Here is a 15630-nt window from a genome sequence, read left to right as displayed (position 1 = left end):
AGAAAAATATTATTGGAACTAAGAATTGTAACTCTTTATTATTATCCAATCTACAACATAGGTCCTTATTGTAACCTGACAAATATGCAGGTAAACTAGGATGTTATAAAATTGACTATGTATTTCTATAAACCACTTTCACAGCCAGTAGAATAGATGATAAATGATTTAAAACTTTCTGTGAACACCTTCAGTTAATCCATAAAATGTTTCATTAATTTGTCTGATGTCAAAACTATTACCTAGCAACAGTCATCCTGCGAAGTGGCATGAAGCATTTGGATTTTGTCCAAAACTCCAATTGTAGTGTATGTATTTACAGTACATGATATATTAAACTCTGTAAGCTTCCCAAATAAGAGAGATATTTAAGCAGAGTTGCCAGAAGCCTTGAAGAGATCTTAGGGACAGGACTATGGACTTCCTGGCAAAGATCAGACAGTGCTTGATGACGAATGCACTACCATTTAGGATAAGTTGATGGAGACATACAGTATACACAGTACATTTTCAGACGTAAAAGAAAGGACAGCTTCCCTCACCACTGGCTTGATAGGTACATTTCACCCTCAGTGAACAATTTTTTAGGACTGCTTTGATGACTGAGAACTGAGTATGGTTCACTCAGACTGAATGATCAGCATATCAGCAGGAATACAATTGTATTTGAACTTTTTTGTTAATTTACAATGCTCTGACAGCACTCCTAATTGTTGGATTTGCAAATCAAATTCCATCCCAGCCTAAAATGGTTTGGAATCGGGTAATATTTTGCTTAAATGGGAAATACAAGGCCCCTTTATTGGAGCTTGGGAAGTAACCATAAAATATCTAAACAATACCTTGAAAATGAACTTATATTTAGACTATTTCCTTCAAAGTCACACTATTCACAATTTTTTTGTGTTATCCTGAAAGTTTTTTTAAACCACTGGCTTCCTCTGTTATGCATTCAAACAACTATTAAAATAACAGAGATTCTTATTATACTCCTTATTGATAGTGAACATAACAATGATCTTTTTTTTAGCCTGCCAGTCTACTTCTTGGAGCCAAAATAAGAGATCTTCCTGTTCCAAGAGTTTTACCATAATTGGAATTACTATTCGCCATTCTTTATCTGGAATTTAAGCAATGGCTCTCTGTAAAAACATGCATGTTGAATAAATAAGATATATTTTTACATAAATTACAAGTATCTGGTCATTTTTAAATCAATTGTTTTGGTTTACAGTATAAAACAGTGATTAATACTTTATAAGACAGCATTATACAGTAGCTCTCTACAACTCATTACAGTGTATATCATTACAATGCATTTCAGGAATTTATTTAAATATAATATAAAGTGAATGTATTTTTGTGCAGACCGTGGTGTTTTAATTTGGTGTCCCAATATGCTTTATGACTTTTAAAATGTGACAAATCAAGTTCTCAGTCATGCTCTTCTGCATCCTTTATCTACAGTATAGGAGTCTGGTGGGGCGAGTACTGAAAGTGGAAATTCTGTTTCAATTCCTTTGAATCATGTAGTAAAATGTACCCACAGGAAGAACTTTCTTTTTCACTGATTATGCTGAAAGATGCCCTTCTGCCACTTTTGCTGTTTAAAAATATTTCTTAGGTCGCTCCCTGAAACACAGATTTGGCTTCGATTCCTCTTTGTAATTGTCAGCATATGTCAGTGCTTATCTCTTTCATTCAGTATGTCTGCGGTGGACAAACTGTACTGTTACATGTTTCAGAGCAGTCATACAGTACCTAGCCTTCTCTTCATAAGGGTACTTTCATTAAGATGAAATTAGCCGTGAACACCTGTACAGCATCTACAATTTACAGGCATTGTTAAAGTTATAATTTTTTGAAATCTTTTATATAGAATAGGAATTTGTACTCTGACAGGCTAACAAAAACAGTTTGTAATAGTAATAGTTTTTCAAGCAGATTTATGTTTATGTATGTGTGCTCATATATATATTCGACACAGATGGAAAAATACATATAGAAAACTGACAAAAAATCTAGATTTAAATGTAAGTGTATTTTCTGTTATAAAACAATGGTTGAACATGAGTACTTTTTCTTATGGGAAGAACTATAGACATTATAAGAATAAATACACATATTGAATATACTAAAAAGTGGTATACAAGTGGCAAAAACAAATATATAGTATATGTATTTGGTATAATATATGTTGATTTCTAATTACACATTCGCCTTACATTTTATTGCATTACATGTGGACCAAACATCAAGCATTTTCTGTAGATGCATGTAGGAACACAATAAAGAGCTTTGTTGCTTTTCAGCAACGCCTTCTGTGAAGTTCTAAAAATAGATATTACTCACGCTTTCTAAGGCTTCGGAGCTTATGAGCTTTTCCCTTGGAAAGTGGTGCTTGATGTTTTGACGACATACTGAGTATCTTGGATACCACCTTTGTTTTGAAGTGCGTCCAGATGTTTCAAGCACTTGAAACTTGCAAACACTTCTTAAAAATGATTAGTATGGTCCCACATCTCTTAAACATGTTTTTGTCATTTTTAACCTATTTTTACCTAAGCTTAAATACAAAACCTTCCTGAGAAATATAGTTTTTCCTTGGTAAACCCAGGTTCTTTCCTTGACCTAGACACTTCCATAGAAAAGCTTAAATACTTCCCAGTAGACCTAAGGAGTCGCAGCTGGAGATGGATATAAAATGGCAAAATTGGAAAGCCTGAACATTGTCTCCTTGTATAGACATTACATGAGCCAAACAGCCAGTGTCCATATACGACAACTAACATAAAATGTATAAGATTCTTTTTTTTTAGCACTTTCTTTTTCTATTTGGACTGTTCTTAAATTGCAAAGTACAGAGAATTCACTAATATCTTTGCAAAACGTATCCAATAACTGTCTCCTCTTCTAATGCGGACACTACTGTCTAAGTCTGATGACACCCTAGTATGATCGTCCTTTTTATTAGGAAAGCCATTCAGGCTCCCTAATAAAGGATGTACTGAATATATACAGTATATTATCTGAGAGCACCCCCTTTAGTAGACATGCAGCCACTTTCTTAAGTATTGTAAATGTTTGAAAAAAGCAATGCTTCTCCAATTATTCAAAAATAAAAAAAGCAAACGAATACGTGTTAAGACAGGTGCAGGGCATGTTTACAAGTTTCCTTGTTAGTGCCGCACCCACTGACAAGGCCCACATCCCACAGCCAGGTGGTTTTGTTATCTGCTGTAACATCTGAGAACTCCTGACTTCCATTTTTGTCTAAAGATGCCCTTCTGAATCCAGATATCAAAGACAGGAGACAGACGATCACAGCCAAGCTTAACTGATGCTCAATTAAAACAGGCCCCTTCGCTCTCTGCACCTGCATCACTGCTTTCAACTAGATTGCCTCTCATGAGTAAGAGTTGTATTATTATGATAGCTCTGGTGTGGTTAGTCACTGTTCTGTCAAATGAAAGCTAAATACAGCATCAAATTGCATTGGATGAAGCATGGGCTTATTTAATCTGTACTGTGAAGGTGAAGCTGTGCTTATATTTCATATAGTGTACATTATAAGCTACCATTTTACTTTGAAGCTTATTCAGAAATTAAGCTTTCTCCTTTTGAAAATGTGAGGTTTTTGAGTCTCATGCAAGATGCTGTTGGAGCTTATCACTCCCAAACCCCTATAAAGAATAACCTTTAAACAGTTTAGAAGAGAAGAGTGCTTTCACAAAACTTTCAATGGGAGATAGAGCACCAAAGGATTTTATGAGCACATTCCAAGCAAAGAACATTTTAGTCCTACTGTTAAGCAAAGCAATCAAATATTGTTTTACACATAAAAGTTCAAACTTCATATACTGTTTAACTTCATGACATTACAAACTTACAAAAAATATTTGGGATGAAACAGAACATCCAATATCTTGCAAACGGCTCAAAACTAAAGACTTAAAAAACACAGAAGTAAAAAAAAACTGGTAAAAATCAACATGGACATTTTCTAAAGTTATAGAATAAATCAATGACTTCAGGAAGGTAGACTTATCAAATTTAAGACCACAGTTGTAAATTCTTTTTGTATTTGATATTTTTGCTTTACATACTGTATAACATAAGATACAAGTACAGCAGTAGCAAAATAAATGTTAAATATTAAGATTACTTTAACATTAATGAATACCATACATTAAGAGACAGATACAGAGGGCTAAAAAGGTTTAATCATAAAGTTGAATAAGATTAGTTATACATGTAATACACTTTAGGGTAGACATAACAAAAAAGTTTAGATTCTGATATGAGGTTGACATACATTTTCTGCCTTTCGACTGTAAGACCTTATTATTCAATATTATGCCTTGAGTGAAAAATGTTTATTCTCTTTATCTATAGTGTCACTGGGCATTTACTTCCCTCCTGAAACCAGAGGGAGAGATTAATATAGGTAAAGTCATTGTGCTGTCTTTTTGGAAGGGTGAGAAAGCTGAAAGCACAGCTGTAAACCCAACACAGATGTCATCTAACAAGAGCATATGAAAGATGTTGTAGTTATGAAACTCATGAAGCATGTTAGACTTTGTCTTCACATCCCACGTCCCACACATCCAGCTTCTATTTTTTTCCTTTAGACTTTTATTGAACTCTTAATTCAAAATGAAGTCTGTTAACATCATAAATCAAAGTCCACATAAATATTTCTGACTATCATAAGACTGAAATGGTTTTTGTTTCTTATCCTTGGTGAGAATTGAACTGTAAATCAAGAGTGAACATGACAATAGACAGTCCACATGGGACAAAAACATCCGAGAATCAGATGCTTTATGAATGTTTCAGTCTTTTTTAGGTAGGGTAGTTTTGTTTTAACCTGCTTGGTTAAGGGATAGCCCTCTGGCTGTAGAGCAAGGAAGATTGGGCCCCATTTGGAGAGAGGAGTTGGAGAACCAAGAGGTAGCAGCAAGGTGGAGATGGGGTGGATGAGGGATGCATGTATGAAAGGAGATCTTTGTGTTAGATATCCATTACTAAGTTCTCTAATGATTGTGATTAGGAACAGCTAGGTGAGATTTACTTCTTGTTGTTATTTCTGTCAAACTTAAGTTATTAACTTCTATGAGTTTGTCCGCTCAATGAATTATGCTGTGGTTAAGTTACGTCAGTTTTGGATAGGTGCAGAGGAAAGACCTTCTGTCTTTGTGTTACACCAGTAAATATTAATCAAGCTGAAGGTCTTGTGAAATTAGTCAAAAGATACTAAATGGTAGTCTAGAATTCTAGAAATTTGGTGGGACTACAAAGAATGTAGTGCATGGAGCAGTGTATGATCAGCAAAAGAGCAAGAAGAGGTTAATTCCGCATTGAAAAAGTAAACTGGTATTACAGACATTCTCTCTGTAGAGCCATCTTTAACTGGAGAACATCCAGTGCCTGATGTGATCAGGACAAAACTCAAAGTGAGCTCTATATTTCATTGGGAGCCAGTGTAATTTAAAGAGAACAAAATGTATGTACTGATGCAGAGTAATGAGATATAAAATTCAGAACATACTGAAGTCTATTTGGTGCCTTAGAAAATACCCCTGTAAGTAAAGCATAACAGCATTCTAGAGATGATTAAACTATAACATTTTCTGCATCAGATAGAACAAGGGTCTTAACCAAGAAACGTTACACATGTGTAACGAACAGTTCTTTCCGGACCCTATGCGGAGACACAGTCCGACGGAGTGGGGAAACACTGGGGAAACGTCATGCAGGAAAACGGGGCTGAAGACAGGGGGGCGTGTCCAAGGTGCGCTGGTGCACGGGGGAGGCGTGGCCGAGGCGAACAATCCGAGAGTAGTCCTTTGGGAATATCCAAAACACACGAGAAAGTCCAAAACCAGGAGATCCATCAGAGCAAGAATTAAAAAACCACGAAGGCCGGGTCGGAACCGGCGGAGAGGGAACAGGAACGGGAACGGGAACGGAGATTAAAACCTTAACGGGACCAGGCGCTTCCAGGTCCCGGACTCGCACGATATGGAAATCAGATGCAGAGCCCGGATGAGCGTCAGCGCCTGGCTTTTAAGGTGGGCTGGGAATAGGAAACAGGTGCACAGAATAAAGTCTAAGTGAAAGGGCTGGAGCACCCTTAAGGAGGGAGGACTATAATCGTGACAACATGTGGAATAAAGATGCTGTTTTAATTTTCATGTGTTTAAAAAGTAATGGCAAATTTCCAATTTCCTTTAGGAAGAATACATCTTAGTAGTATGAAACTCTGAAGTCACCAGCTTTGCAAAGCAGTTGGGAGTCTGTGAGTACAACCTCAGTCTTATCACACCTTAAGACAGTTCTGTTGGGTCCATATCAGGTAGTCACCTGTACAGTAGAACTACAGTAATAATATCTGATTTGGTGTGCAAGTAACTTTTGAGTGTAATCAGCATAATATTGTCATGTAAAACCATGATATAATCTTACCAAGAGACAGGATTAAAAAACACTAAAAAAATCCAAGAACAGAACCCTGTGGTGTATACTGAGTGGGAATGAGTGGGGCAGAATCAGTAATATAGCCAAGGTTTATGAATTGGCTACAGGTAGCACAATAAGAATTAAAACAAGGGAAGTACCAGTGATCCCTAGATAATGTTCCATGCGATCCCAGAGGACACTGTGATACAGTATTGTGTATATATAGTATTGTAACGCAACAGGGGGTCAGGCGGGCGCCCTTGCCGCATCTGGTCAGCCCCTGCACCGTCCGGGGCTCGAACCCGGGACTTCCGCGTCTCTCTGCAGCGACCCAGCCCCGTGAGCTAAAGAGAGATCTCTCCACAGCCCAGTAGCTGTGGTCCTGCTATCACAGGGAAGGGCGGTGACGTCACCCGCTCTGGTACGCCGGCTCTTACACACAGTGCTTGTCGGCCGTAAGCGTTACACTCTCCCCCACTTAAATCGCTGTCCCCGGCGAAGGGCTATCCCGCCCCGCTTCTGACACCAATGTAACGCAACGGGGGCTCAGGCGGGCGCCCTTGCCGCATCTGGTCGGCCCAAAGTATAGGTGGCTCGAACCCGGGACTCCCGCGTCTCTCTGCAGCGACCTAGCCCCGTGAGCTAAAGAGAGATCTCTCCACAGCCCAGTAGCTGTGGTCCTGCTATCACAGGGAAGGGCGGTGACGTCACCCGCTCTGGTACGCCGGCTCTTACACACAGTGCTTGTCGGCCGTAAGCGTTACAGTATATACAGTATATATAAAGCCTTGAAAAAGTATTTATACCCTTTGAAAGTTTTCAAGTTTTGGTGGATTACAAATGATAAATGTCTTTTTTCAATCAGTATTTTTATTGCAAACCCATGTGCTCAAACAGAAACGTTTAAAAGAAAAATTAGTTATGTCAGTAGATATCCTAAAGACAGTTAAAGAAAGTCAAAAACTAAAATATGCTTCTCGCATATTCAGTCTCCTGTGCTCTGGTAGCTCTAAGTTGACAGAAATAATTGCCTTACCATCGGCCTCTGCCTGTGTACCATTGAAGTGACATTTTACTGGATAAAAAACAAATTCTGTTTAAGGATCATTGGTCAGGCAGTGAATCTGAAGGAAAGGTTTGATAAATGAAGACTAAAGAGCATTCTAAGGAAGTTAGAGAGAAAGTGATAAAAATGCATAGGTCAGAAAAAGAGCACCAAAAATAAGAATGCGTATAAATATTTCAGATTTTGTCCTTAAGATATCTGCTGTGATAGAACTAATTTTTTTTTTTTTAAATTTTGATTGAGCATGTGAGTTTGTAACAAAAGTACTGATGGGAAAAAATGTGTATTATTTGTAATCGAGCAGGATTTGAAGACTTTGAAAGGGTCTGAATAGCATTGTAAATATATCAAAAAGGTGGCCGAAGGAGAAAAATACTAAGTAACTCAGAATCAGAAGTCATCAGCAAAATCACTTACGACCTCAACAAGAGGCTGTTTCAATTCAAGGTGCAAAAAGCTCATTAGATATAAGATTACAATTGAGCTGCAGCTTCCTGTTCTGGTCGTTCTTGCAGAATTCCTGCAAGAAAAGGCAAACTGGAAATAGAACAATAGTTATTACATATCTAGGGGTCCAGGACAGTTTTGTTTTTAACAGAGGTGTGATAGTCACAGATTTTAAGTGAGATTTCAGGGACTCATTGATGAGGCATACTGTACATAGGTTTCATTATAGCTACAAACTCATTCACACATGTAGCATCAATGGTGATAAATTGAGAGCAATGGAGCTCGTGATAGGAGAGTTCATCATGACTGCATGAGGTTGGGACAGCAGCCAATAATTATTTATTAATATAAATATAATTAATATAGAAAAGATTATTTGTGAAATTATTGTATGAATGTATATCATTCTCATACAGAGGGCAAAAAAGCAGACATAGAAGCTTGCTCAACTATTCTACTGATGAAGGAGAGAATGTAGTAAAGGATTATAGAAATACTGTAACCCTATTCAATAATATTTGAACTGGAGGAGGATCTGAGAACCCAAATGATATGCCTATAGTCCTGCTGCTGCTGCTCTTAGCCTGTTGAGGGATAGATATTAATAAAAGCTCAAGACATCATTGTGCTGTTTTCATCTTCATGCAGTTCATTTGTGTATTTGGGTCAGAATGGGCAAAAAAAACACAACAACAAGCTTTCATATTAGTCCTCCAATTAATGGTAAGGCAGTGAACCTTATAGTTTGCACAAAAATTAAGAAAATGAATATTTGTATTTCCATGGGATCACCCATGCCTGTGGGCTGGATTTGTCCTGTAAGCCATAACATTGTCATCCCTGATCTAGACTAGATCTAGATCAGAACTTGTGTTAGGATGTGTGACAGACCCCATCCGTTAGTAAGATGATTCCAGGGATCTGAGCACATATAAAATCCCACAAGGATGGTCATTTTAAGGTGCAGGAAGCTTTATTGCAGAGTTTATGCAGGTCTTATACTGTACATAAAACACTCTTTAAAATAAACCCCCTGTTCTCTATTACTGCTAAACTCCTCAGACTGCTATCTACAACTGAACCATCACTAAGTGTGAAAGCACTAATTATAGACAAACGCATAGCTAATTATCACCCGTGAGAAAATGCAATCTACCCCTAACCCATATTATAATATTTAACTGACACCAGTGAAACCATGTAAAACTGAAAGAGGCTTTTGGAGGCCTCTAGTGTCAGGCTGGTTGTTTTATGATGTTTTATGGCAGACCAGTTGGTTATTGTCAAGAACAACAGGAATCCTCACACAAAACGAGACTGAGCTACATAAAGTGGATTTTTAGCGATCTCCTCCACCAAACTAGTTGAATTCACTAAATTTAGAAATTTAGTGTGTTTAGTATTGATAGGACACAGAGAACTGCCAAGTCCTATAAAAGAACTTTCTGATCTGAAATGCTGTTTAAAGAACTGTAGATCGCTAATGCCCATGCCATTATAATTAAAACCATTGTAACATTTTTTTAAAAAGTTATTTTTACGCAGTTTTACAGCCAGCTACATGTACTTTATACAGAGCAATGTATTCACTTTATAAACCACCGCATGTAAGAAAAAGGGGAAGCTTTATTCAATAAACTACAGTACAATACAAGTATTAAATAGCTCAATCAGTATTAAACAATCATTTAGGAAACAATGCAAATTGCCTATTTTCTCATATTTCTTTATTTTAAGTGCCTTAGCTTTGAGTTGTTCAAGACATATCTGCTACATGTTGGTCATTTCAACACTGACATAACATTGAGTGAGGCAAGGTGTCACCTGTCATCAAACACCAACTAGAACAGACCAGAACTAAACTATTTGATTTTGTTTTTTTTCTGTAAATTGCTGAAGAAATTTTTTCTTCATTGATTCCTGACTCTGACACGGCCAGTGTGCCTCTAGGGTGTTTGAGACTATTATACATCTTTTAAACACTGCAGTATAAATTCCCATATCACTAAGTGCAAATTGATAAACATCAGGTTTATTTTGTCTAATGAAAATACTTTGGTGTCTTTTGAGTTAAAAGATTAGTTTCCATTACTTCACCAGTCACCTTACAAAGATGATGATATACCTGTTAAGATTTGACTTTGTTGTTATGTTAACGTAAATGCAGTAATATTTTTTTAAAATATGAAACAAAGATGATTCACATGCCTCATCAAATAATGTAAAATGACAACAAGTTAAAAAAAAAAAACATCCATCAGGTTATTCTCTGGTCCATAGTGTGGATATAATAGATTACACAAAATCCAGCTCTACACTGACTTTCTTCTTTTGCCAAAGACATTGTTGATGAGCTTGGCCATTGACTTTGAGCCGCTCGGCCTCCTCCTGTCCTTAACTTTGCTGTTTACACTGGTGTTCCGAATGACCTTTGAGAACATAACTGCCACCTCCTGGAAATACTCTGCTGCTGACAATTCATAAAACTGGCATTTATTTTCTGTTGCCAGCTTCTGCCCTTCCTCTCTGTCAACTTCTCTCATATGGCAGAGGTCCTGCTTGTTTCCAACCAGGAAAACCACAGAATCTGTGTCCCTGCAAGGCAAGAATGCAATCACCAACATTAACGGGATTAATTTTAGCCAATGAATTTGAACTGATGTTCTGAATACATAAAACGTACGTGTATATGACGTACCGATATCTGAAAGCAGTGTCATTTAATTACATTTGTCAGGGGTGTTGCATTTCATAACACATCATAATAGTCCATCATTTCTGCTCAAGCTGCTGCTTTCTTCCTTGAGTGTGCTTGCTTGGATAAGGTGCTGTGTCATTCTTTGGCAATTACATCACTGATCCAAACATTAGTTAGAAAAAAAAATATTTAATTGAAAAGTAGCGATTAATAGATCGCTAAAAGCCTGCTGAAACACAGAAATGTATCGACAACGGTATGTTTGCTGATGGTGAATGTGAATTTTAAGATAGACATTGCTAATCTATACATAAAAATGTCATATCATATTTTTCATTTTGTTTACATTTCAGCCTTTAAGCCCGGCATAAATTTCCTTCACGCTAACATAGCCCTTATTAGTCTATAATGAAAGCAAATCACTCTATTATTATCTAAAAACGAGGTCATACATATTTACCTTTTGGCCACTCCCAGCTGTAGCTCTCTTATCAGATGAATAATGGCTTTTGCAGTTGTAAAGGAGGATCTATCGCTGATGTCATAAACAACCACAAACCCATCTGCCCAATGGACTTGGTCATTAAGGGAGGATTGTCCTTCACACGGCTGCAGAAATAAATGTCCATTTATCATATTTTGAAACTCATTACATTTTCATCCATTTACATCATTTAAAGTTCTACATACAGTAAGTTCAATTTTGCAGGGTTGATGAATATATTTACATGTAAATGACTTAAAGTGATTTATTCCAGATCCCCTGTATCACTAGCCAAGTGTAAACAATAAAAAAAGAGAAATATCACTAATTTACTAAATCACTAATTTTATTTTCATAGTTGTATCCAATCTGAAGTTGAAGAAAAAGCCATCGTGATCCAGTTCTCTTGACGAGGAGCCAGACAAGCTCCAAGTGCAGGTGCTCGGTGAGACTTGGAGGGATTTCTGAGACAGACTTGCGACAGAGGAGAATAAGTGCAGCTCAAGGGGAAACGAATTCCTTGCCTAGTCAGTGCTTTAGCAGCGATGTTCTAGGAATTGATACTGAGTGTTATCTCAATGTGCTCAAGGAGCTCAAATTGCTCAACTGGAGGACTGGGGTGTGCCCAATCAATTAATAAACGGAGACCGGGCGATGCGCCCCGAGTGAGTCTGCGCAGGGGTTCCCCACATGCTGAGTCCCCGTGCAAACGTACTGGTCGTTAGGGGCAACACAGCTATGCAAACTGCTCCCAGTCCATTTGAATTCTCTTTCTATGAATTTCATCCAAAAGTGAACACGTTTGAGAATGATCAATTGCTTAGGCAATCGATTCTCCATAAGATTAAGATCTAAGAAAAAAAAAACCCTAAACTAAGGACTGTTACGAGATGAAAAGCTGAAACCCAAGCACGGGGCCCAGGGCATCTTCGGGAGTTTCCAGAGAGACTCGGTGGAAGTGAGGCTGTGAGTGTTGAATGGAGAAACATAAAGCAGGCAGGCTGAATGTTAGAGGAAGGATAGATAGATAGATGGGGAAGCTGGGTGAGGGCTGTCCGCAGAAAAAAAGCAAGAAGTTCAGTTGAAGAGAAAACCGCCTTAAGGAGACAGACAGTGGGACCCTCTGGAAAATGGCAGAGACCAGCGAATAATGATCTAGGAGGGCTGGCAATAGCTTGCCCGGGAGAAGGAGAGTCTCCACTGGATCAGTGCCGGAACAAAGACATTCCTAAGCAGCTAGATGGAGCAGCTGCTTCTGCTCAGGAAAGCTCAGTGTCTTTTCTGATGTACTGGTATTTTACCACTCCTGACGCACTGGAGAGAGCTGTCTTAAATAGCCAATCTTATGGGATGACTGGGAATAAGACTGGCTGCCTAATTGGAAGGCAGGCAGTCTAATAGAAACGTGGACCGATCTCGTCCGCATGGGTTTGGAGGAAGGCTGAGAATTCCTGCAAACCTTCAGGCTGCCACTGGCAACGGCGGGATGAGAGTCACTCCCAACCAAGTCGTAACAGGACATAGTATATAATACAACTATATATACAGTACCACTGCATTTTGCCATTGGTTACAAATTATCTGCTGGGCAGATGTTAACAAGTTTCCAAGGTGCCACCTTCTCCTATGACACACTAAACATACATAAGAGACAGCTGCCATTGCTTTGGAATCTAGTAAAAGTCTAGAATCTAGTCAAAAAAGATTTTTGGGGAATCTTTATGATGTCAAGAAGAGGTATGTTGTGTTTCCCTCACATGTCCTTTCTAATCATGCTTCTGATGACGCATCAGTTCTCATCCTTGGTGGAGGTGCCTCGATGCCCAGGTCACTTCTCATCTTTGAAGTCAGTCCTGAAGTAATGGAAGATATTACATTCCACCTTTTTTCTTGGGACCTTTACATCTAGGCAAGGCCAGCCTCTTTAAACTGAAATGTGGCGTTAATGCAGGCAGGTGGCGTGATACGGTGGACTCATGATGGAGCAGTGCTCTGTCTTTTCAGACTCAACTAGGTAGCTTGTTTAGGGATTGCAAGAGGTTGTTGCCTCATTTACTGGGGGAGCATATGCCAAAAAAGAGAACAGAAGGCAAATGAAGCAAATTCTGACAATGATAAAATGCAACCCTCAGAAGAACTGTAACCATGTGCCACCAAGTGTGATTTAAGGATATCTCAGTCTTTACTCTTCAATTGAGAAAATGTGTTCTTTTGACATGTAAACCAAAAACACCTGCAAGTATGTGCTTTGCTTGCGGTAAGCAATTTATTTTACATCTCGCAGATTATTTGACTGTGATTTCAAATGTAATCATATGATGCTGCAGTGTAATATGTAAAATAATTTAAAATTGTCATTGTAATAATAGGAATTTGCAATGTACTGTATACATATGTAAGGGTGTCAGTTCTTGAAATTTTTCTGATATGGCTAATAGTGTTTATTAAATTGTTATCTGAATTTAGCAGATTCTGTTATACCTGCAGCAGAGCAATAGAAAATCTTCTGAACAACATTAACAGCTGGGGTATACCCCACAGTGCTCCACTACATACTTCTGCGATTTTCAGAATAAAATATATTTTGAGGCGTACAGTATGTTCTATTATTATTACCAGGGTTAGTCAACACCAAAATTGCTCACTGCATCAGAGATACCCTGAAACAGACTAATTTTACCTACGTCACACGTATGTGGCCTTGAAATTATGTCTAATATATAATACATCAGCCACAGTTTAAAATTGCACAGAAACAATGCAATACATGTTTAATACCTTCGTTTCAAACAACCGGTAATCAATCCTGATCTATTCTTCAGCTTTGCGACAGTATATTATGTAAAGGTTCACAATTCACAATTTCAAACAAAACTTATTTTAAAAGCATTTTTCTACATACTCGAGAACATGGGTCGTATATTTCAAGATTCATCTGTCTTCCATCACAAGACACTCGTTTTCTGTATACGGTCTCTGGAAAAAAAAAATACAGTAGGATAATGCGGAAGATCATTCTCCGGCTGTTAAGAAACACCGCTTATTGCAAGGAACTGTAGCTATTGAGTCAATAAAAAAAATCAGTTTAAAAGTAACCACTTGTATTTGTTATTCACGTTTTGTAAAATCATTAATTATGAATTAACTACCTGTAGCATATTACATTTTTCGTTAAGGAATCAATATAAAGGATCAGATTCGAACAGTTTACCATACAAAACTAAAGAGCAAGAAGTTGAAGGTAAGTAGGTCTTTATCACAAATACACATACTGTATGAGAACAAGGACGGTTGTGCTACTTTATGTTTGGAATGACCATGTTATGCAATTTAGGAAAAAATGATCTAAAAATAGCATTTGAGTTAACCAAGAGCAAGCGCTTATATGAGCATATGCACTGTCAGTTTGGTACGTTCCTTATTTTTAGGAAGTAGTACTAGAATATGTGTCTTTCTTATTATACGCCTTGTCTTTAAATATGGATTACTAGGAAAACTGTCGACATTTTCAAACTTAAACCAAAAAGCAAGTCGTTTAAATAATCAAAATACTACTTACCCGAAGAAGACGCATACTCGCCAATAAATCGCTTTGTTAAGAATCGCACAATCAGGGCTGCGGTCAAACAAAAACAGTATTTTTTTTAATTTCACATGAACACTCGCTCCTCACATAGTTTGTAACGAAAAGTCTTATCACTTCTGTAAATATTAAAAGTGCACAATAATAATAATAATAATAATAATAATAATAATAATAATAATAATAATAATAATAATAATAACCTGACTTTCCAACTCCCTCACTTCCCAGCACTGCAAGCTTGATATCATTCATAATTCTGTAGCTCCCCTTTGCTCAGTTGAAACAATTTCTTGGCCGCCCTTTACTTGAATCGTCGTTTTTCTTAGTAAATTAAATCCGAATCCTTTGGGGGGCAGTTTAAGTGTATACGAGCCTATCCTGCAACGTAATTTTTCAGACTACGTAAAGAAACCATGAAGCAACTCAGAAGCCTATGCATGCTTGTTTATTTCTGTCGTATTTGTTCTCGCCTGTCCCTGATGATTAGGTCTCTTGCTTAACTCGCAGGTTAATACTGCATCAACCCCAGCCTGTTTCGTGTCGTCACAATGACGAACTTTGCTGGGCAGTAAAATAGACTACAGGATATAAGATATTCTGGATCTAGAGAATGGTCTTTTTCTTTTTGGGTAGCGGGATGGGAGATTTGTGTTTGCAATAATCATTGCGGTAGTTTAACGAGTTGGATCTATTGCGTAATTGTGCTTTCAGTCCAGCCTGCCTGGACTAGAAAACCTTCTTTTCTAGGTTTTGCAGTAAAAAATAACATTAAAAAAATGTTTTATCCTTCTCCATTAAGACCAGTGGAGAGATTTTCTTCATTGGTGGGTTTTTTTTCCAATTTTTGAAGTCCAGGAATTTTAGAATCCTTTTTATAAGTGATC

The 15630-nt window shown here is 37.6% G+C and overlaps 1 protein-coding gene across 1 annotated transcript; it reads right to left on the bottom strand.

Moving 5' to 3' along the window:
- Positions 1-9586: 9586 nt before the first annotated feature.
- rergla (RERG/RAS-like a) lies at positions 9587-15290 on the bottom strand. The gene is made up of 5 exons (XM_006633501.3): positions 14947-15290; positions 14720-14776; positions 14063-14136; positions 11137-11285; positions 9587-10573 (listed from the first exon to the last, which is right to left on the bottom strand). The coding sequence occupies exons 1-5, from the start codon at positions 14996-14998 to the stop codon at positions 10291-10293; spliced, it is 615 nt and encodes a 204-aa protein (XP_006633564.1). The 5' UTR covers positions 14999-15290; the 3' UTR covers positions 9587-10290.
- Positions 15291-15630: the final 340 nt, after the last annotated feature.

The sequence above is a fragment of the Lepisosteus oculatus genome, chromosome 7 (genome assembly GCF_040954835.1).
Source record: "Lepisosteus oculatus isolate fLepOcu1 chromosome 7, fLepOcu1.hap2, whole genome shotgun sequence".
Taxonomy (NCBI): Eukaryota; Metazoa; Chordata; class Actinopteri; order Semionotiformes; family Lepisosteidae; genus Lepisosteus; species Lepisosteus oculatus.
This window is presented reverse-complemented; position numbering and strand designations above follow the sequence as displayed.